Source organism: Salvelinus sp. IW2-2015, linkage group LG6.1 (genome assembly GCF_002910315.2).
Source record: "Salvelinus sp. IW2-2015 linkage group LG6.1, ASM291031v2, whole genome shotgun sequence".
Taxonomy (NCBI): Eukaryota; Metazoa; Chordata; class Actinopteri; order Salmoniformes; family Salmonidae; genus Salvelinus; species Salvelinus sp. IW2-2015.
The window spans coordinates 7,199,587-7,223,208 of record NC_036845.1 but is presented as its reverse complement, the minus strand read 5'-3'; the positions used below and the strand labels follow the sequence as shown (position 1 = coordinate 7,223,208).

Below are 23,622 nucleotides of genomic sequence, written 5' to 3'. Positions count from 1 at the left end.
CACAATCCAAACACTCACAAGTCTGTTTTAATCATTCAAACAAAGAGCATTAACACATCTATCTCCATATCGGAAACCAGAGTGGTGTGTATTAGGGACAGGAGTTTTTCCTGGTCACGTGGGTAGGAAAAACTCTGCTGGGTCCCTAGTTGTTGCTTAGACACACTACGGCCCYGAGTTTTTCCTGATCAGTCACACAGACAGGAAAAACCTATGGCCCTAGTGTGTATATTTCTAAGTGTGCCATTGGTATAGACCAGAACAGTGCATGTTGTTACATGGTAACGCAGCACTGTGCTGTAGTTCCCTCAGAGTGACATGTAATACAGTTGAACAGGAACAATGAGGTATAACAGTAGGCAACAGCACACTATAATCCAGCCCTGACAGATTGTAACATTAGAACAGAGCTCTAGAGAGATAGAGATGGAAGTTTGACCAACATTAATGTCGTTCCATTCTTCCAGTATTTAGACTCTTGTTCTTAATTCTAGCTACTCAGCTGGTTTGCGTAGCTGGTATAATTTAGGATCAATAACAGGACCGTTATTGTATTGGTCAATATTGGCTGCTATGGAACCATGTGATAGCATCTCAGAACATCAGAGTGCTTTTTGGTTGAAACCGCAGTTGCCAAACTCTCTCTTTTTCAAGTCAGTCAGTCAGCTTTGCATGATACAGTGCTGCACGTGAGTGGCTGCACCAGGATTGACAAACACTGCCCCTAGTGGACCCTAAAATAGAACACTGAATTGGGTAGAATCATATAAATGGGTTTGACAATGATTATTACCACTGAAAGCAGCATGGAATGCCGAATTCCACACATCCACCACATCCCGACTCTACCGAAGTACTATCATACTGTTGTACACAGTGAAATCAACCAGGATTAGACAGTGATGTCATAAATCTGCACTGGCAGCCAAATGGAAGTCCCATGTGGATGACATCATCATCAATGTCTAATCCCCATTTAGACTGTGTGACCTTCAACATGAGGTGGAATCCATAACCCTGTCAGTTCAAGCCATTACATTTCTAGGGTCTAATGACCTTTGGCATCTCAGCTGTGAGGCCACAAACCAATCAACGATTAATACACCACAATGCCCCTACCAGCTTTAAGGGAAATAAAAGTAAAATCCTACATGCAGGAAAATGATAAAAACAAAACAAATGTAATCCTACAATAGTTTAGACAAGGCAGCCCAATTCTGATCTTTCCTTCACTAATTGGCCTTTTGACCAATCAGCTGTGATAAAGATTGAATGTGAAAAGATAGGATGTGATTAGTCAAAAGAACAATTAGTGGAAAAAAGATCAGAATTGGCCTACCTGTCTAAATGCAGTCTAAGTACAGCTGCATGGGTGTACAAGCAGAGCAGAGGCACAGCATGGAAAAATGAAAATGTTTTATACAATATCAGAGTGCTTTTAGTAACCTCTGGGAGGGGGAAGGGGCAGGGAGAGAGAATAGAGGAAAGAAGAGTCAGAATGTAAAAGGAATGCAAGTCAAGGAAAGGAAAATGGAATGAAGGTYCAGTGAGTGTAGGGTGAGATCAAGCACTTTGTTTTTTAAAATGTATTCTTTCTCCCTCACTCGCACTCGTTTTCCCGGAGGACATCGAACATATTGACTGTGAGGCTGGTTGGCCCCTTCCTCTCTTTCACTGCTGGGTGTCCAAACCCTTCATCTTCATCATCACCATCCTCATCATCATCATCAGCATCCCTATCCCTCTCCTCCTCCGGCTCAGAGCTGGACTCCCCCTCCTCCTCCTCATCCCTCTCTCCTGCCCCCTCTTCCTTCCGTCCCTGTAGAGCGATGATCTCTGCCAGGTCTGGGTGGGACTCCCACTGCTCTGTATAGCACAAATCCATTGGTTGAATAATTAATCAATCAATCAAGCAATCAAATAAAAAAAATTCTTCATGTTTTTTTGTACAAAGTCCAAGTCATCAGTTTAAAGGTCGGAAACCAGATCAACATGAACATCAGCCGTGCACAGTAGATCACCTGCTGGGATTTGACCTTCCCCTGCATGCCCACTGTTCACGGCCGACATTCGTGTCGGTCTATCTTCCCTTTTAAATATGAGTCTCTGTTGTCTGTACAGTAGTGATGAAGTGATATGCCTGATGCCTCACTGGTTGTCATGACCGGTCTATGACCTCTCTGATAGTTATATGACCTGTGTACTGACCTCTCTGATAGTTGTATGACCTGTGTACTGACCTCTCTGATAGTTGTATGACCTGTGTACTGACCTCTCTGATCATTATATGCAGGTGGTCTGAGGCACAGACACAGCCTCCCGTCGACGGCCAGCCGCAGCAGACTGTTAGCTGCCCGATACACGTCGTTACGAGCTGCCTTCGCTGTCTTATAACCCCTCCTCTCCGCCCAGGCTGTGAGACAGACAAGGAGAAAGAAAGAGAAAACGAGAAAGAGGGGTAGGGACAGAAAACAAAAACCGATAAATTGTTATTGTATTATAATTTCAACTGTTCCTGAGAATTGTCTGGATGTCTCCCTGACGGCGTGTTTCAACAGTTTAGAACCAGATCAGAGGTTCTAGAGCCAGACTGGAGGTGGTCCTTACCCTCACACACGTCCCAGGCTGTCCAGCTGTGCTCGGGCCCCTGCTCCCTCTCCTTCTCCCCCCCCTTGGGTGCATGCTGTGGGCCCTCCACGCTGGGGTGCCGGAGCTTGAGCACCGACAGGAAGGGGGTCCGCTCACACAGATAACCCACAGAACTGTAGGGCTCCTGCAGCTGAGARACTGGGTAGATACCAGCTAGGATCTAGGCAGAAAGGGGCAGATAAGAGGAGGGAGAGAAATGGAGGGTGAGGGGGAGATGGAGGAAGAGGCGTAGATACAAAAGAATGGAGAAAAAGTGTTTAGAAAGAGTAAAGCATGATGAGAAAGATAGAGTGAAAAAAAGTTTGAAAAGGGTTGAAGAGTAATGATTGCTTTTATACACAAAGCTCTCTGCAGTAGTTGAGACTTAAAAGTGGTTTGAATTATGATTCTACTCCAAAAACAGCCTTCAAATGGCCAGAGGGAATATCAGTTATTCTTCTACTCTCCAAGACATTTCCTTCACAGGCTGTCACCAAAAAGTGATTTGACCTGGGATTCTTAGGGAATGGGAGGACATAGTACACACACAAACATACACCCTACTCACTCACTCCCTCCTCTCAGTTACCTGTAGTTGTTTGTTGACTAGTGAAGGGAAGACCAGTCCAGGGCAGTCACACAGTTTGACAGTGGGTGTGAGGTAGTAGGTCTGGAAGTATTTGGTGTGGCCGGGGGTTCGAGACACACTCACCACCTTCCTACCWACCAGACTGTTCAATACTGATGACTTCCCCACGTTAGGGAAGCCTAGGGAGGGAGGGAAAGAGAGACGTATATTCATATTCCCTTTGTAGTAGACATTTCTGAATGCCAGAGGCGGCTYGTGGGGGAACAAAGCCTTGAGGTACACAAGCATAACTTTATCAAGTTACTAATCAGTGACGACAGATTAGTGATTGGGAGGTAGGAAAGCAAGCTTCCAACATGGCCGCTCACCTATACAGCCCAGCGTGAGTACGCCATCTTTATATAGTTCCTGGGAGGGGCTGCTCATCTCCATGGCAACATCACTCTGGTGCTCCACTAGAACAGAGTCCGCCCCCTCCTCTGACTGCTCTCCCTCTGATCCCATAGCAACCGCATCTCTCTGGATCTTCTTCTCCCAGCTGGACAAGTCCACTACAAGAGGGGGGGCAACAATGGTGAACACTCCCTACAGCCAATCATTCTGTACACTTCTGGGGAAAAAAGTGGAGAATTGGGAAGGAGCATTACTTGTCTTCAGCCTATTTTAAGACTACTTCCATTCAGTGTTGGTTCTTCTATGATATACCCTTACAACCCGGCACCCACAGATCTTTGTATGAAGACACTAATCCTTCATTCAACAGTAATTAGCTATGCTATGGATGCTATGGAAAGTACCTGGCCAAAGCATTTAGTCATTACAGACTTACATGGTTAGCAATACATGTGTGAAATAGGTACTATGCCACCCAGGTGGGTGGGTCCCTTTAACCTTTTCCTGCTGTGATTTCCTGACACGCCTTCAGGATGTGGGTGGGGCCTCCAGCATGTCCCCACCCACATGTACCCTTTTTTCTCATCCTCTTCTTCTGAAGCACTAGAGTCACAGAGACAGATACAGACAGTGCAATAGGTTATCCTGGTGATCAAGTACACAGTTCAACAGCTACAATCAGCTCTCATCATTGTCCCTCTCCTTGTGTATCACTTTCGCTTCAGCACAACCACCCTCACTCCCACCCACCTGTGCTGTATGGCTGGCCGGGGTGTGATGTGAAGCAGACACAGTGGAGGTGGGGGAACTGTGTCTGGAGGTAGTGTGTCCAGGCCAGCACCAGCGGAGGGGGACACAGGTCAGCTTTGTTCAGCACCACCACCACCTGCTTCTGCAGCTCCCCAGTGATGTAGTGGTACAGCGCTGGGGGAAACTGCAGCACCTGCATGGGAGGGACACACCAGGAACACATTCATTAAGACATGCATGCTCGGTCTGGCAAACGACTTATAGACCGCGTACCAAATGGCAACCTATTCCCTATATAGTGCACTACTTTTGACRAGGGCCCATAGCAACATAGTCATGAACATAGTCAAGTTATACATGGTACTGACCACCTATAACTTACCCTGTCTGTGGCMCCACCTGGTGGATACTCTATGTATGCATTTCACCATATGGTTCAAAGCATAATGAAACCATCCTTTTTATGTATTATATTTAACCTTTATTTAACTAGGCAAGTCAGTTAAAAACAAATTATTATTTACAATGACGGCCTACCGGGGAATAGTGGGTCAACTGCCTTGTTCAGAGGCAAAACGACAGATTTTTTTACTTGCCAGCTCGGGGATTCAATCTGGCAACCTTTCGGTTACTGGCCCAACGCTCTAACCACTCACTAGGCTACCTGCCATCATAGTAACTATTAATTACATTATCATGGTGACAGTAGTAAGTTGATAATGATACTATGGTACATGACTAGTAGCAGATAATGACAGTAGGAGGAGTTTAAAAGAGATTACCCACCGGGTGCCTGATGTCCACGATGAGCAGGATCACATCGGACATCTCCAACACTCTCCACAACTGTCTCCACGTCTGAGAGAAAGAGAGGGGGGAGAGAAAGAGAGAGGGGGAGAAAYGAAGGGTATAAAGAGTAAAGTTATGTGAAGAGTATTTAGGTTTTACCTACCCTAGGTTTTGCTCAGTGTCAGAGAAAGAGGTGGTTTTTAACGGATTCATTCAAGTTTATAGAATATTGTAGAATTCATAGCTCTTTAATTATCCATCAAAATGGACCTTTCTGCTGACACAATACAGCCCCCCGTAACTAGCCGGTCACTAACCTCAAGGCTACCACCACCTCCKTGAAGAGCATTTATAAAGGGTTCTGAATATATCGTTTCCTCACCTCCAGGTTGTGCTCAAAGTGGCTGAGGGATCCAGGTGGGTTTCTGGAGTGCAGGTCGTTCAGATATTCCCGGTATGACTTCTCTTCTTTCRTCAGCAGCTCCTCACGATTCATCCCATAGTTCCACGGAGGTCGGCGCGGAAACTCAAGACCTGAGATTGGAGGTCAGTGGCAGATACGTCAAACAGTGACACAAAGTGAAAAGACCATGTCAAAACTCCCACTAGAGTGGGTTTTTATTTAACAGCATTGAGAGGCTCAGGATACAGGTTACGTATCAAATCACACCCTATTAGTGTACTACTTCGACCAGAGCACATATAGCTTAGGTCAAAATGAGTGTACTAAATAAGGAATAGGGTGCCATTTGAGACAGAACCTTTATTTAACAGCATTAAGAGGTTGTTGTGAGGCTCAGGGTCAAGGAGCTCTGACCTTTCTCAGTGGGGTAGATGTCGTTGATGTCAACCTCCAGGTCTTTGTCTAACATCTGGTCCAGAACCTTCTCTCTGGCAAGCTTCTTCCTCCTCTCCACCTCCTCTCTGCTCTCCTTCTCAAAGTGCAGACGGAACCTGAATGGACAGAGAGATGAATATAGCTGTGTGTAGAGGGGGGAATTGGGCAGGGTGAGTGTGTGAAGGACACAAAACCATTTGTGTGCAGAGTCATGAACATCAGGTGTGTGTGACATGGTTGTTTGTTCTGACAACAGCAGTTTCTGTAATTTACCATTGACCTCTGTCTGAAAGTTTTTTGCTCATGGTTCAGGATTCCTACAGTAACATGTTCTCATTTTTTTTTACTTAGTCTCTTTCGGCCTCTTACTTTTAATATCTACAGACCCAGACATTGCTCTAATTAATATTTTTCCATTAACCCTTCAGTTTGTTCCAGGGAATTCCCACTGTTCCAGGCATCAGTTCATACAGCAATCATGACATGTTTTCCCAAAAGGTATTMTTGATGATATCTGACAAAACAGAAACCCACTCAGCTGGTGAGAGCCTTATGAGCCTAGCTATCAGTGGTCACCAATRCTGGTCCATACAGTCTGCAGGCTTTTGTTCAAGCCCAGCAATAACACACATGTTTAGTTTCATTGCAGGTGATGTAGTATTACATTAGCTCTGGTCCAGGGTGTTACGTGTGGCTTGCTCAGCGTCTGCATCAGTAASCCGCATGTAATCCCCTGGACCAGAGCTAAATATTACCTATGCTAATGTATTGGTAACTCACCTATTGGGATCGTATCTGCCCTCCCTGATGCCGGGCTGCTGGTTTATCCTCCTGACATCTGTGGTTTCGCTATCTGAGGTGTCCGACTGCCTCTCCCTGTCCATCCCCCGCTCCACACTGGCATTACGGCTGCTGGGCCCTGAGCCTGGCTCACCTGAGGAGGAGAGATCATCATAGTCAGAGGCTTACATTGAACCCTTCCCAAAAGGCACCCTATTCCCTATATAGTGCACAACTTTTTCTTGGGTACTATATATAGGTGATATAGTGCTATTTGGAACATAAACTTACAGTGGACAGAATGAAAACTACCCTCTATGTCAGCACTTGGTACCAAAGACCATATTCCACAACGTTCTACTTTAGAATCGAGTGTACATGCATTTACATACAATATATGCTATCTACATTACATAACACATAGCTATCTATAAATGTGGTAATCGTCTCAATACTAACCCTATGTAATAAATTGACAGTGGACGTTTTCATAATAAATCTATTTTCATTGCTAGCTGTTGTGTAGGTATGTGAACTCCAACACCTTTTGTTATTCCCTCAATTTGAGAAAGCTAGCGTTCCTACATAATTTGATAGCGAGTCTGCGCAGTAGAGTTTACACAAAGTGAAAACAATACCAGTGTAGTACAGTGATGCTGATTTCTGTGCATCAATACTTTTCCACCAATGGCAATGAATGACGCCAGCAATACAATTTCAGCGATAAGGTCACACACATAGCTAGCTCTATAACGTCGTCACATCTTTAGCTAGCAAGCAAGGTACTAGCTAGCTAGCAAGCAAGGTAGTTAACGTTTGCTAGAAAGACCCAAATACACAAGGCACACATGTTATGGCAAAAATAATGACGTCCCTATTKTTTATTTGTAGCTAATTCGTCCAAAATATATCGGGTAACATGACAGTGTTATTGTTCCTGAAAGCAGAGCTAACTAGCCAAGTTACCCAACTCTCCTCGTACAAGTTACTAAAATGAAAAGCTATGCTAGCTAACGTTAGCATTTTCGGCACGCACACTTTCTGTCATTGCAGCTCACGTTACCTCTCTTTCTTTCCCGTTTCACTTGCATCTGTTTCTTCTTCTGTTTGGTGCTGAACGGCTTTTTCCGAGGCATGTTTGAATGAAAAATTACAGTTTCGTAGTGTGGATTTGTGTTAGCTAAGGCAGAAATACAGTAACGTCGTTATTTACTATCGTGAAGTTTCTCGACTCCTACACTTTAACCACCCGACGCCATCCGGCACTGCAGATTTTTTTGGGGACTAAGTTACAAAAACATTCAATGGTAATACATGTCATTACACAGTTTATATTTACTTATTTTTTAAACAATGTAAATGTCATGCTTTGAATCATTGTCTGACAAGACATGGCAAGTTAATATGGATAGAAAAAAATATTTAAAGAATGGTACAGTCCACACAGTAACCCGCCGATTCCACTATTACTGCTCACGCTGATGTTGTGATGCAGGTCTTATTTGCATGACACATCACTCAACACTGCCAACTTTGCCAAGTCCTTACATGCATCATGCATTGGGGCAAATTTACATCTACAGCTGTCATATTCAAATGTGACATTCAGTGTCATTCAAACTAACACACAAATTAAATGGCATCATGCATAGCCTGATGCTGATATCTTCAAAATTAACCTTTATCATTACTGCAAGTGCACAATGTGTTACAGGGATAGAGAAAGGCAAATTGTTGGACTTCAGTGAGGTTTATTGTTTGATAAGGGAAAACTGTATTTTCATATGTATCAGTCTATTTGTAAAGGCTCATACACTTTAGTATAACAGTAGTGGAAGTAGTCAGAATATATTTGGATAACAATGATATTCTTAGGTCACAAAAAAATAAATACTACAAGGATTACATACAACATGTACCAGCTGATCACATTCACTTCCCAGTTCTTACAGGGTCAGGTGAGGTAAACAGGGCTCTATGATTGGCTTGTGGACTGAGGGTAAATATCAAAGTGTTATATAGTATGGATTATACATTTATTTTTAACACGCACACATATACACTGGTATGTATATCAATATATACTTTTGCAGGCCTTTTTTCTTTACAGAAACGGAAAACAGAGCCTACTTCCCTTTTTTTTCCAGTGAAAAAGATTTGTGAGCAAATTTTACAAGGTAGATTACAGTAACCATCATGACAATGATGATGTAATCAAAACCTGATAGTATCTGTGGGAAAGTTGAAAAATGTACCTAAACAGTTATCTGTCAGATTCAGTTATACACTTCACGGATGTGACCATAATCAAAGTTGTGTTTGTAGGGAGTAGGAGGATAAAAAAAATTGAAAACCTTCGCTCTTCTTCACTCATTGTTCCCTGTCATTTTGTGTCTCTTCCGCACCATTGCAGTGACGGACAGAGAAACACTCCTTTACCAACGGTATACACTAGCCATCCATTATAAAAGAGTAGTACAAAAACATAGGCATAATGAAATAAAAGTGATAAACGAGTACAAAAAACTACAAAGTCCTCTATTTCCAGACTCCATCTCTGTTCGAACATCTCTTAACTTCCTCTTCCATTACCCACCTTTCAGGCACAGTCACATCTTCCTATARCCCCCCTGTATTGCTTTTATCCAGTCTGTCCATAGGCCTCTGTCTCTACCACTCCTCCCTCCTACCCCTATGAGTTTAGGTGCTCCACCTGAATGGTGGAGGTAGCCACGGTGAGACAGAGGTCCTTGTGGGTCACTAGGTCCGCCACACTGACTGTTTTGAACTGGATGTCCCCTGCAGCGACTGTCTTATACTGGTGCAGGTCAAAGGGGCAGGATGCCGTCTCTGCCTGAGAGTAGCTACCCTGGTTTTGCCCCTGGCTCTGTCCTTGTCCATGACCTCCACCTTGTCCTCCGGCTCGGTCTGCCCCACTATCGGTGACCTCTCCTCGGCCATGAGAACCTCCCTGGTTCTGGGTATGGCTTTGGTTCTGTTGGTTCTGCTGAGAGTGCTGTGCAGCAGCCACCGCCGCTGCAGTGAGCGGGTCTGAGTTGTGTTTCTGCATGTGTTTCAACAGGTACGTCTCCTGAGAATAGAATACAGAGGGTTGAGAATAGAATACAGAGGGTTAAAGCGAGAGTTGACAAGTGTGCACAAACACACACTATGCACAGACATGCACACTGTCTGAAGCCTGTGAAAATGTCTGTTGAAAGTTAAAGGTCTGTGACTACTACATGCTGAGTGCCTTAACAGTGGTGTTTCTCTTACAGAGGTGTATGTGCGGTTGCAGAGGCCACAGGAGTAGAGCTTGGCGTGTTTGACCGTGTGAGTGGACAGGTGGACTTCCAGACTGGCCGCGTCCGTGTAACCACGGTTACAGTTGGTGCACTTGAAGGGTTTGTCCTTGTTGTGCTGCCGTCTGTGGGACTGGAACAGAACAGGACCGTTCAGGACTAATCTTCAAATGGGTATTTGTAAGACTGTTACTACTAAGGGTCAGTGTTACTATGCTTTCACCACTGGGAATAAAAAACAAAAAACAAAGAAAATGGATAGTAGTCACCTGTAGGTTGGAGAGTTGTGTGAAGGATTTCTCACAGCCCGGATGAACACACTTATAAGGCCTGTCTCCTGTGTGGATCCTGCAGAAACATGGAAAACACAACCAGTAAGAAGAAGAAAAGAGAGGGGAGAAATGTAAATGGACCCGCCATATTCTCCTTTCAGCTATCCTGTGATCCCCACCATTACAGATGAGGGAGATGGAGAGGAAGCCACTGTAGACTATCGAGAGGCCCCCCCACAGAGAAAAGACTATTGAAATGCCCCCAAATAAAATACTATTGAGATGCCCCCAAATAAGATACCATTGAAAGGCCCCCGCATAGAAAGGGGCAGATATGTAGGACATCACCCTTACCTGTTGTGCTGCTGTAGATGACTGAGCTGTCTGAAGGACTTCTGACAGAAAGAGCAGGTGTACGGTTTCACCCCTGTGTGGATGCGGATGTGCTGGGCCAGATAGCTGGAGTTGGCAAAGGACTTAGTGCAGTGGGGACACTTGTGGGGCTTGGACTCTGTGTGGTTTCTGGAAGCAAGAAGAGAAGATAGAGGGAGGAGGGGAGAACAGTGTTGCTTTTCTTTAAACCTTGATTGATAGAACAACAACAAAAAGCACACTTAAACACCCTATTACTCAGTGCCTGACTTCTAAAAAAAATCACAACGTTTCTCTGAAACATAACAGTATTCCACTCTGGCCCAAATTATTTTCAAACTTGTGTGTAATCATGTGTGTAAGTGTGTGTGTGTGTGTACGCGCAAGGGAGAAGCAGCAGTGAAGTAGTAAGGACACCAAACAGACAGACTGAAGAGACAAAGAGGGACTTGAAGTAGAGATCACACACAATCGTGCGCACACACACACAGCCTGCGTCTTGCCTTTTCACAGACATCTCCACACACACACAGTGCTAGCAGCCAATAGAGGGGAGGGGGGCAGGCTAGATAAAGCCTGTAGGGTAGAGCAGGTCAGGTGGAGCTGCTGTGAGCAGTACCGTGTGTGCTGCTGTAAGTGACTGAGCTGTCTAAAGGACTTCTGGCAGTAGGAGCAGGTGTAGGGCTTGGCCCCGCTGTGGATACGGATGTGCTGGGCCAGGTAGCTGGAGTTGGCGAATGACTTGGAGCAGTGGGGACACTTGTGGGGCTTGGCCTCTGTGTGAGACTTGGAGTGGATCTGCATGTCTGACTTACTGAAGAAGGTCACTGCACACATCCGGCACCTACGGGACAGAGACAGACACACAGACCAGGGATGGGGAGAAAGAGGGGAGAACGAGCGGGAGAATGGGAAGAAAGAGGTAGGGATGAAGGAAATGAGGGCAGGAGCAGGTGAGAAACAGAGAGATGAAATTACAAAAAGCAAGGACAAAGAGACAGGGACATGAGAGATGGGCAAGGGAGAGGAAGAGAGTGGAAGAATGCAAAAAAAGGGGTGAAACATGAGACAGCAAGTGTGGAAAACAAAGGGAGAGAGCAAGAGGAAAAAGACAACAGGATAGAAAGATAAAAACAAGGGAGCAGATTAAATGAACGAGGAATGTGAAGGAAAAAAACAAGCGACAGGGAGGGGGAAGAGATAAAGAGGGGGAAATCAGTGAAAACAGCAGGAAAAATAGCAGATTCTGCTGAAGCAAGAAATAGAAAGACAAACAGAGATAGCTTGAAAAGTAGGGAAACATTGTATGAAGGAGAGATAGAAAGAAGGAAGATAGAGGACAGAAGTAGGCGAAGGAGTGCGTGTCCAATGTGTGCAGGGATGCGCGTGTGTGTGGGGCAGATGCATGAGGGAGGCAGAGAATGTGTGTGTCCATGCTGCAAAGAAAACACACATTGTGTTCCAGAGTGCAGGTACAAACACATAGTGAAATATTTAAGCAGGTGTGTGCGCTGCCACAGCATGCAGTGGAGTCGTTTCTGTGTGAGAGAGAAAGAGAGAAATGCCCGTGCCCAGCAGCACCTAGTGTTCATCCACAGCCCGTGTCTAACCTCTCTGTCCTGACTCTATCATCTACAACATACAGACATACGGGTGTGCAAGCATTCCACAGCTTCACATTCCTATGGGGATGCACAGCACAACAGGTGCTTTTTGGCCCTTCTGTGACGCCGTAGGTCCGTACCTGTAGGTCTTGTTGCAGTCTTTCCCGCTGTGGTTCTCATCTTCGTTGGCGAGGTCGTACGGGTCAGTTGTATAATGCTGCGAAGACATAACCACCTATCAAATGTCACACAAACATTAGAATCACATTCATCATATTAAAAAGGCACACTGTTGTAAAAGTCTACATGAGCTTTTTTTGAGATGGGCAAGGCTTAGTCTGGAAATTAATAGCCTGAGCTTAGTCTGGAAATGTCTGGAAGTGTTTTGGTGGGAATAGCTTTTATTTTGGTTACTCTGGAGTTACTATGGTAACTGTCTCACCTGCCCTCCCGACGCCAAGTGAGCCAGAATCAACGCCTCATTTCCGGCGGAGAGGGTGTGGCCACCGGCAGGCCCCGCCCTCCCTAGTGTCGACTTCTTCTTCCTGCCTCGCTTCGAGGGTGTCGGCATGACGGCCACCTGGGGGGTTCCACCTTCCTGTTTCTTATCTAAGTGAAAAATGTGTGTGAGAGTCTGACAGTACGTGAGTGAAGTGTGTATTTTTCAGTGTTAGGATAATGGAGGGTGGAGACAATCGTGTGAGTGTGTGTTACCTGGAGCGTGCAGTGTAGAGACGATCATGGTGGTGGTGGGATGTCCAGAGACGAAGGACTGAGAGGAGGCAGGAGAGACCAGCTGCGTGCCTTGAGGGGTTGTGATGACCAGACCCGCTGCAGAGAGAGGGGAAAAAAATATGATACAAAACAGACAGATGGGYAAAAGACAATGCAAAAGTGTGAGCAATTTTACACTAACAGTTGACACACACACCTGCTGTCATGATACCAGTGGAAGGTACAGGCACCACAGTGATGTTCTGGGTGTGAGGGGGGTGTAGGTGACCCCCTTGGCCCTGCCCCCCTCCCTCCTGCTTGGGGACAGTGAGCAAGGTCGTCTGGTAATGAGAGGAGGGGAACGAAGTGTTCTTCTCCTGGTCCTTCAGTTGTTTCAGGAACATGGCGTTCTCAATCTGACAGCGAGAGATAGAAATCCTTGTTACAAAATTCCAAACTCCAAAAAGAGTAATTGCTATAATCCAAAGGTGTCACTTGCAATATACTTTAACATTTTAAACAGAAATGTTTCACTAAACGTACCTGTCCTTGTACAGGCACAGGGGACCAGAAYTACTGAGAGTTAAAATGGGAATCCTCCATAATTTCTGCAATGGAAGAGTAACACCGCCATATCACCACTAGGCCAAACAGCTAATCACTCATCAATTGAAATAAAATTGGCTACACTGTTGCTTGCACATCCGACTGACACCTTTGGGCGACAATAATCTTAAATCATTTACATGTCACTTCACATACATTAGCTAGCTAATGAAACAATAATGGTAACTATGTTGGTACTTCATTTGGTTAGATAGCTGAAATATTTGGACATATATTACACTAATTATGCCCCCGGGTTAGACAATAGTATGACTTGTTAAAGGCGAGCTAGGTAATTTAGCTGCCTACTGTAAATGTACATTGTTGTGGTTGCATGGGAAGGAGGACCGTGCTAGRTCGCTATTACATGTGTTTTCCACTTCAAAGTAATTAATTTGGTGATGGGTGGTGATACAATGTAGCTAGCAATAATTCGAACACAAATAAGATGTCTAGGTTGCTACTTGTTAGCAATTTTGTGAGCTGGAAGTGCATTTCAATTCCTTGCTAGGCGTTTACAGTCAGCTAGACGCTCTAATAAAACCACGAGAGCAATGTTATCTGACTCTCGCGCTCTTCGATGCCTGGGAAAATAGAAAAAGCAAAGCACCCAAAAAAAATCGAGGATAAAAAAAACTGAAGCGGTGAGAGAAGAAAAAAAACAATATCGCACAGACTTCCGGCTGTCCAGACAGAGAAGAGACTCGTCGGGTACAAGTCGCTCAAATTGGAAGATAAATACTATGATTATGAAAAAAATAACAGTATTTACCTGTGCTAACAGAGCGTGCTCCCTTCCCGGAATTCCCGTAGCKCGGTACAGTTCAGAAACTCTGTTCAAATCTTTAAGATTTGACAAATTCACCGAGTTTTTTCTCTTCTTTTTTTCTATTTTTTTTCTTTCTTATGGAGTCGCTTGTCTGCGCTGCACTTCCTTCGAAGAAGGTCGATTAAACTCTGTGAAGAAACAAAGCTCTCTGAGTGTGTGGTGATGTCATTTCCGTCTAATTTTGGAAGCTTCAAATTGGTACTATCGATATGCTATTAAATATATAAAACGTAAATGAATGCAATGTTCTCCTTCTGCGTATTTTACTGTAATGCAATAAACATAAAAACATACGTTATATACGTAATGCCCCACAATAAATCTAATCTAGTGAGATCTCGGAAGCCCAGAGTACAGAAACAATCAGTCCACACGGAGTCGCCAAAGAAAATGTGTAACTCAATGTTCTATCTGTGGTCGCTGTAAGCGCAAGCTACAAACACACTTCCGGCAAATATGAGCGGATATTGCCCTCAACATCCGGTAGGTGAGGTCACACACGTAAACACATGCCGTACGAATCATTTTACTGTSTTACATTTTTGGGGGAAGAAMTATAGAGCTTTATACACATTCACACAATGAAAGTTAAAGTCCTCTCCAGGAATCCGGACGACTATGTCCGTGAGACGAAGTTGGATATCCAGCGTGGTAAGTGCAGAGAGTTAACGTTAGCCAGCTAGTGCACATTAGCTAACTTCACACAGTTCAATCCACTGTAGAGAGCTATAGCTAGCTCAATCAGCACTGGCAAAARAACTTATTCTAACAGTGAATGTAACCTACAGTACCACGGAATTACGACCCGTCCCTCCATCCGTTCGAGGTGCCAAGAGAATACACCCGTGCCCTGAATGCCACCAAGTTGGAGCGCGTGTTCGCCAAGCCGTTCCTGACTTCTCTGGACGGCCACAGGGATGGGGTGAACTGCATGGCCAAGCACCCCAAGAGCCTCTCCACAATGCTGTCCGGCTCCTGCGATGGAGAGGTAGTTAACTAGCTAACTGTACTTTGAGTTAGCAATGGCCTGGTTAAATACGAGTTGATTACAAATCCAATAATTATAGGCTACATGTCTAACTATGGAATGGTCAAACATATAGGATGACAAGCCTGTGCATTGAGATGATGCATCTAAATGACCTGTTTATACTGTAAGACTAACTGATTTGTTTCTCAGCTGAAGGTGTGGAATCTAACCAAACGTGAGTGTGTTCGTACACTCCAGGCCCATGAAGGCTTTGTCAGGGGGGTGGTCGTCCGCTTCTGTGGCACCTCCTTCTTTACGGTACAGTATCTGTTCCACTACCCAGGGTTGTATTCATTAGGGCACACTCTAAACGTTGTGCAATGAACAAGTTCACATAGTACCTCCCCATTCTGGCCCGTTTGCTTTCATTTTCTGTCTAGTGAATACTAACTAGACTAGGGGTGTATTCATTAGTTGGATTCCGTTGCAAAACATTTGGTCTGTTGCAATGGAAACTGTTTACCGTTTACTCTAGGTGCTAAATGGAAGTAAACAGAATGAAACTGGGAGGGACCTATCTGAATTGCTCTAATAGAAACTGTTGTTTTTGTTGCAAAATGTTTTACAACACACAAAATTAATACACCCCTGATTTTATCTCACAGAATGGTTGCCCTCTGCTGAATTGCAGTCTTATGACACAACTTCATTATAAATCAACCTCAAATAAACATGCTTGTGTTTCTGAATAACAGGTTGGTGATGACAAGACTATCAAACAGTGGAAGATGGAGACTCCCGGCTACGGAGAGGAAGAGGAACCTCTCAATACTATTCTTGGGAAGGTATGGAGGAGGAGGTGTCTGTCTCTGTCATTATTCTGCTCAATGAATATCTCTGAGAGTGTGTCTCTGACCTAACCTATCTGATCTCATTAAGCAACACTGTAAAATGTGCATACCATCGAGTGGACCCATCATTAAAGATTGTGGCTTTAAGCCCATGATGATAAGAATGATGGTTTTGGAGATATTCTCTACAGTCAGGGTGATGATYATGGTTGTTGTAATGTATTCCKTCTAGTCAGTGATGATGATGATTGAGGATTCACTTTAAAAATGTAACTGAGACCAATGTTTGTTCCTTCCAGTCTGTGTTCACCAGCATCGACCACCACCAGAAGGAGGGTGTGTTTGTGACGTGTGGCCAGCAGGTGGACATCTGGGATGAGCAGCGCAGCAACCCCATCCGCTCCTTCTCCTGGGGCGTGGACAGTTTCAACTGCGTCCGCTTCAACCCTGTAGAGGTAATCAACCCTTTCTCTGTGTGGATTGTAGCAGAAAGTGTTTCAGCGTATGATTCCTGATCACGGATCAGGTCCTCCATGTCCATATAATTTTGTTAATTATAATCTAAAAGGCAAAGCTGGTCCTAGATTAGCTCTTCTGCTCTGAGACTCTTGGTGAATACGGGCCCTGACATTGCTATAGCACAGACATAAAGCGTAACCCAGACACGTCACAGCGGTTATAAAGCTGAAGTATCCGTTTAGAATGTTTTATCACCATCAAATATATAGTAGTGAGAGGAAGTCCAGTCGCGGGTAGTGGGAGAGGATGGAACTAGGTGAAACTGTGCCAACATTTTGCAAATTATCTCATTGTTGAAACAAATTTTTCTGTTCCCAAAACTAAAATCTGTTACGAACACAGTGCACTAATATTTATAGACTTGATGCTTTGCCAAACTGAAAAACGAAATGCGTTGTTTAGAAGGAGTGCAAGGTCAAATTGAGTTTGTGCACACACACACTTCACAGAGGAGGCGTTCCCTAATGGAAAAATGCAAATACTAGCTACAACGGGCCAATAGGATCTTGCTAGCTCGTGCTTGGCTTTGCCTACCGCCTTGTTTGTTTTGCKCACTATGCTTCGGTTGCTCAAACTGTAAACGCACAGATGAACTATCTTGTGTTCGTTATAAATATCTTTGGCTATAGCCTCCATACACCAGAATAATGGAGGCTATACCCATATCAGGACTATGTAGGTCAAAGGTTGTATAAAACACAGAATTGTATGTTAGTGGATTTAAAAAAAGTTTGATTCTTGACTTTCCCGCTTTCTCCTCAGACTGAACTTCTAGCAAGTTGTGCCTCTGACAGAAGTATTGTGCTGTATGACATGAGGGAAGCTACACCTCTTAAAAAGGTAAATGTCGATGTCCTTGGGTGCATCCCAAATGACACCCTATTTAGTGCACTACCATTTGGCGAGGGCTCATAGGGTGCCATTTGGGATGCTACCCATTAGAACTGCACGATTAATCAAATTTTTATCTAAATTGAAATATGGACATGCGCAATATCCATATCGCAAGAGGCTGCAATATTTTGAAATGCCACTTAGCCGTCCGTCTGTAACGCCAGTTTTTTAAATGTTTTGTTATATTACTTTAGTTGAAGAGTTCTCCTTCTCTCCTCTGGCCGCTTCCCAATCCCAAACACACAAAACCCCGGCCCCTGTCACTCAAGCAGGCAGTTCCTCGTGCTCAAGATTCACTGCATGCATTGACCAAACAGCATGCAGTCAACAGATTTTTTTCCTAACAAGTACGACGCAGCTTTCCACTTTGCTTCTTAATATACATTTATATTTTCTTTATTATACTATTCGTTTGTGTAACTTGCTCTCTGCAAAACACTAGTTAGCTGAAAATGTACCTAGAATTTGTTAGCAAGGCTAATCGCTTCCTAGCTAATTCCACTGAGTGCAAATCTTGCTAGCAAACTTTTACTCTAATATTGGACGGTACCAATGGTGGAGTATATCATCATTGTTTGTGAAACAGCTTGTTCTTAATCAGAGAGGAAAATACAAATAATATTGTAAYATCTTTGTCTAAATGTATCTATTTAAACCTAATTAGGGTCCCAATTTATTTATTTAACCAGGTAAATTGACTGAGAACACATTCTCATTTACAGTAACGACTTGGGGAATAGTTACAGGGGTGAGGAAGGAGACAATAGGTAGCCAGATTAGGAATTTAGCCAGGACACCGGGGTTAACACCCCATCTCTTACGATAAGTGCCATGGAATCTTTTGTGACCACCGGGAGTCAGGTCAGAGGCAAGGCAGCAGTGGGATGCAGGGTGGTATGCTGCTGGCCATGGGAAACGCTGACCAACACTTTGGTTCTTACTCTGTCACAACCATCTCCTCCCTTACCCTTTCCTCGTTGTCATGCCAAACAACTGCATTCCAAGTAGCCACTGTATTTCAACCATAACATTTGAATGATCAGATCATTCTATTTCTATGATTCCAACAGTTTAACCAAGTGATTTGATGTAAAATCACAATCTCAATATTTGGTATAAAAATGTKAATTSGATTTTTTTGCCCATATCGTCCAGCCCTACTGCCCATGACTTTGCCCTTTACTAAACTCATTTCCCATTCCATACTGTCCTCTCATTACTGAATGTGTCTAATGGTTAGTGTATTGAAGTATGAATGTGTGATTTCCTATATAGGTAATCATGAATATGAGGAGCAACACTTTGTGCTGGAATCCCATGGAAGCTTATAACTTCACCTGCTCTAATGAAGATTACAAGTGAGTGATGCAATTCAAAATGTGTTGAGTTTACAACATGTTCACTACATCACATAGGCCTCATTCATTCCTGGAGAGAAGTTTGTGTATTTCCATGGCTAATCATTTTTTTGTTCGTGCAATTGCTTGGGGAGTGATATAATTATTATTACTAATGTACATTTACACTTGTTTTACAATAACAGCATGTCCATCGAGATCTCGTGTTTTTATTTACTGACCTTACATCATGCATGAGAGAAGCATGGTGGTGTGTGTTAACATCTCATCTTMGTATTTATTAACCAACAGCATGCGTTTCCTCCCCCTTCAGTCTGTATACATTTGATATGAGGTACCTGGACAAGCCTGTCACCGTCCACATGGACCATGTCTCAGCCGTGCTGGATGTAGACTACTCTCCAACTGGTAAGGAGTTTGTCTCGGCCAGCTTTGACAAGACCATCCGCATCTTCCCCAAAGACAGTGGGCACAGCAGGTTAGTGGTGCCAGGGGTTCAGACACTGGGGTCCAGCAGATTGCTGCCTACTCCAGGGTTGTTCTGAATCCCACGTCTCCGTGTGTGTTTATCATCAGCTTTGATGTATTTATTTTTCTACGGGTGTCGACATGTTTAGAGATGACACCGTGCGACAGCAACATTGTGTTRAGTGTGTGTGGTTGTGTGTGTGACTTCACAGGGAGGTGTACCACACCAAGCGCATGCAGCACGTCATCTCCATAAAGTGGTCGTCAGACAACAAGTACATCCTGAGTGCTTCAGATGAGATGAACATCAGACTGTGGAAGGCCAACGCTGCTGAGAAGTTGGGATTGGTGAGACACAGTCCTCTTCCTCTCCTTTAGAAGTAGTGTACGCACGTCCTGTAACCTGCAGGTGTCGGGGATCAACAGTAATGTCATGAAAGAAAGCTGGATCCCAGAACAATGTTGAATGCTTACCATTAACCGGTAGGCCTACAGTTGAAGTCGGAAGTTTACATGCACTTAGATTGGAGTCATTAAAACTCATTTTTCAACCACTTTTTCAACCACTTTCAACCACTCTTGTTAACAAACTATAGTTTTGGCAAGTCGATTAGGACATCTACTTTATGCATGGCACAAGTAATTTTCCCAGCAATTGTTTACAGACAGATTATTTCACTTCCAATTCACTGTATCACAATTCCAGTGGGTCAGAAGTTTACATACAATAGGTTGACTGTGCCTTTAAACAGCGTAGAAAATTCCAGAAAATTATGTCATGGCTTTAGAAGCTTCTGATAGGCTAATTGACATCATTTGAGTCAATTGGAGTTGTACCTGTGGATGTATTTCAAGGCCTACCTTCAAACTCAGTGCCTCTTTGCTTGACATCATGGGAAAATCAAAAGAAATCAGCCATGACTCCAGAAAAAAAAATTGTAGACCTCTAAGTCTGGTTCATCCTTGGAAGAAATTTCCAAATGCCTGAAGGTACCACGTTCATTTGTACAAGCAATAGTACGCAAGTATAAACACCATGGGACCACGCAGCCGCCATACCGCTCAGGAAGGAGACGCATTCTGTCTCCTAGAGATTAATGTACTTTGGTGCGAAAAGTGCAAATCAATCCCAGAACAACAGCAAAGGACCTTGCGAAGATGCTGGAYGAAACAGCAGTCCTATATCGACATAACCTAAAAGGCCGCTCAGCAAGGAAGAAGCCACCGCCATCAAAAAGCCAGACTACAGTTTGCAAGTGCACTTGGGGACAAAGATGGTACTTTTTGGAGAAATGTCCTCTGGTCTGATGAAACAAAAATAGAACTGTTTGGCCATAATGACCATTGTTATGTTTGGAGGAAAAAGGGGGGAGCTTACAAACCGAAGAACACCATCCCAACCGTGAAGCACGGGGGTGGCAGCATCATGTTGTGGGGGTGCTTTGCTGCAGGAGGGACTGGTGCACTTCACAAAATAGATGACATCATGGGGTAGGGAAATGATGTGGATTTATTGAAGCAACATCTCAAGACATCAGTCAGGATGTTACAGCTTGGTCGCAAATGGGTCTTCCAAATGGACAATGACCCCAAGCATACTTCCAAAGATGTGGCAAAATGGCTTAAGGACAACAAAGTCAAGGTATTGGAGTGGCCATCACAAAGCCCTGACCTCAATCCCATAGAAAATTTGTGGGCAGAACTGAAAAACCATGTGCGAGCAAGGAGGCCTACAAACCTGACTCAGTTACACCAGCTCTGTCAGGAGGAATGGGCCAAAAATTCACCCAACTTATTGTGGGAAGCTTGTGGAAGGCTACCCGGAACGTTTGACCCGAGTTAAACAATTTAAAGGCAATGCTACCAAATACTAATTGAGTGTATGTAAACTTCTGACCACTGGGAATGTGATGAAAGAAATAAAAGCTGAAATAAATAATTCTCTACTATTATTCTGACATTTCACATTCTTAAAATAAAGTGGTYATCCTAACTGACCTAAGACCGGGAATTTTTACTAGGATTAAATGTCAGGAATTGTGAAAAACTGAGTTTAAAAGTATTTGGCTATGGTGTATGTAAACCTCCGACTTCAACTGTATTTGCTAATATTCTGATGCATTTGTTGGAGCTGTGATTTTGACCTTCCGTTTTGTGAGTTTGCTGCATTCCTCAACCTGCCATGGCCAGATGCCCACCATGGTACGCTCAGCATGGTAAGAGAGAGGGAGGCAAGGCTGCCAGCAGCAACAGCAGTGGCACTGCCAAGGGCTCTGATGGATGCTGACTGACTTGGAACAGAATCACTTTCAATAAGTACAATGGACCAATAGGGACAGCAGGGCAGGGTTAGTGACAGACTGGAGCTATTTGGAACTCTTGATTACCAATAGACAATTTCTGACCAGTCAGTCAGTCAGTGTGGGCAATGTGGCACTATAGAGTGGATTTAAAGGGATAGTTCACTAAAATGTATGTATGGCAAATAGGGACTGCAACTTTGATAGACTTGAATTACTTAGAGGTGTTACAGCAGGCATCGCCCATCCCAAAACATTGGAATTACATTCTGCCCACTTTGGCATTATATCTGTTATGTTTTCTTCAACCTCTAACACTCTGAATGTTCAAGGCATTATTTACACATTACCTGAAATATAAGGTTCTGTTTAGCGTATCTTAAACAGATTCTTACACATAGGCTAGACTAACTCCTTTCTCATCTGATGCCAAAACCAGCATTTAGCCTACAAGGATGAATTGCAAGGGAGATGAATGGACGTTTTTCGGTGCCATCTCCAATATCCATCCCCCTTTTGCTTCACTCTTCCTTATTCCCTTAATGCAGCTTAACACTGGAGAATTGGGCAACTTTTGGCARTTGTTTTACTGTCAGTGTATAAGAGGATATTTATTCTGTAGCTTTGCACTTAAACAGATCAGACGAGCACAGCTGCTATCAGCAGTTTGAATGGGCCCAATCACTTAAAGAGAGCGGCCACTCTGGAAATAATGAAGCATTAACAATCAAGTTGGACTGGAATGGTCTTTAATTAAAAAGAAATGCTGAATCAAGGCTGACTGTCAGATCTCCGGAAGGGTGGAAGTCTTCAGCCTGTGTTTGTTGTAACTGCAGTGTCTCTCTCTCTCTGGTTTTTGACTTTTGATGCCTTTCTATGAGCTGACCTTTGACCTCACTGTGTGAACTATACATCCTATTTTTCATGTTACTTGGCGTAATAATGACCATCTCATTGCCTTTGACATATATTGTAAATTCACCTTCACCTTGAAATTACACACATTACCGTCCGTATCACACATTCTCATGACAGTCATGAGAAGTATGACCTATATATCCTATACATACAGTGAGCTCCAAAAGTATTGGGCAGAGACACATTCTTTGTTTTGGCTTTGTACGCCAGCGCTTTTCACTCCATATCGGGTGAACCGTTTCGAAAGGACAGCACTTTTTGAACATAGTCCCTCCCATTTTACAGGAACCGAAAGTATTGGTACAAATTTACTTGTGTACTTATGTTTAGTATCTGGTCCCATATTCCTAGCACACAATGATTACATTAAACTTGTGACATGACAAACTTGCATGATGCTTTTGCTGTTTGTTTTGGTTGTGTTTCAGATTTATTTTGTGCCCAATAGAAATGAATGGTAAATAAGGTATTATGTCATATTGGAGTCACTTTTATTGTAAATAAGAACAAAATGTTTCTAAATACTTCTACTTTAATGTGGATGTTACCATGACCAAAACACACAGCTACCATGACCAAAACACACAGCAAATGCATCCAACAAGTTTGTAGTCACAAGATGAATGTAATCATTGCGTGCTGGAATATGGGACCACATACTCAACTTTGACTACTTTAATACACATATAAGTGTATGTATTTGTCCCAATACCMTTGGTCCCCTAAAATGGGTGCTGTAATTTCTAAACGGTTCACCCAAAATGGATGAAAATACTCTCAAATTAAGCTGACATTCTGCACTTTAACCTCTGTCATTGTATCARTTCAAAACCAAAGTGCTGGAGTACAGAGRCAAAACAAGACATTTGTCACTGTCC

At 43.6% G+C, this 23,622-nt stretch overlaps 2 protein-coding genes and 1 pseudogene across 2 annotated transcripts; 1 reads left to right on the top strand and 2 right to left on the bottom strand.

The window, feature by feature from the left end:
* Positions 1–8,173, bottom strand: LOC111964956 (guanine nucleotide-binding protein-like 1). The gene is made up of 12 exons (XM_023988853.3): positions 7,831–8,173; positions 6,768–6,921; positions 5,967–6,103; positions 5,532–5,683; positions 5,147–5,218; positions 4,361–4,553; positions 4,109–4,213; positions 3,586–3,768; positions 3,218–3,396; positions 2,608–2,809; positions 2,273–2,413; positions 1–1,866 (listed from the first exon to the last, which is right to left on the bottom strand). The coding sequence occupies exons 1-12, from the start codon at positions 7,901–7,903 to the stop codon at positions 1,601–1,603; spliced, it is 1,857 nt and encodes a 618-aa protein (XP_023844621.1). The 5' UTR covers positions 7,904–8,173; the 3' UTR covers positions 1–1,600.
* A 325-nt stretch (positions 8,174–8,498) lies between these two features.
* On the bottom strand, positions 8,499–14,703 carry LOC111964954 (zinc finger protein 384-like; annotated as a pseudogene).
* A 137-nt stretch (positions 14,704–14,840) lies between these two features.
* Positions 14,841–23,135, top strand: dcaf13 (ddb1 and cul4 associated factor 13). The gene is made up of 9 exons (XM_023988852.2): positions 14,841–15,117; positions 15,255–15,454; positions 15,647–15,754; positions 16,192–16,281; positions 16,587–16,742; positions 17,569–17,646; positions 18,976–19,058; positions 19,372–19,536; positions 19,739–23,135. The coding sequence occupies exons 1-9, from the start codon at positions 15,048–15,050 to the stop codon at positions 19,902–19,904; spliced, it is 1,116 nt and encodes a 371-aa protein (XP_023844620.2). The 5' UTR covers positions 14,841–15,047; the 3' UTR covers positions 19,905–23,135.
* The last annotated feature ends 487 nt before the right edge of the window (positions 23,136–23,622 follow it).

Bases quoted from the DNA above. Each gene is read 5' to 3' on its own strand.
- dcaf13 (XM_023988852.2), top strand. From the start codon at position 15,048: ATGAAAGTTAAAGTCCTCTCCAGGAATCCGGACGACTATGTCCGTGAG. The intron at 17,647-18,975 runs GTAAATGTCGAT...TTTCCTATATAG, and splicing joins AAGCTACACCTCTTAAAAAG to GTAATCATGAATATGAGGAG. The intron at 19,537-19,738 runs GTTAGTGGTGCC...GTGACTTCACAG, and splicing joins AAAGACAGTGGGCACAGCAG to GGAGGTGTACCACACCAAGC.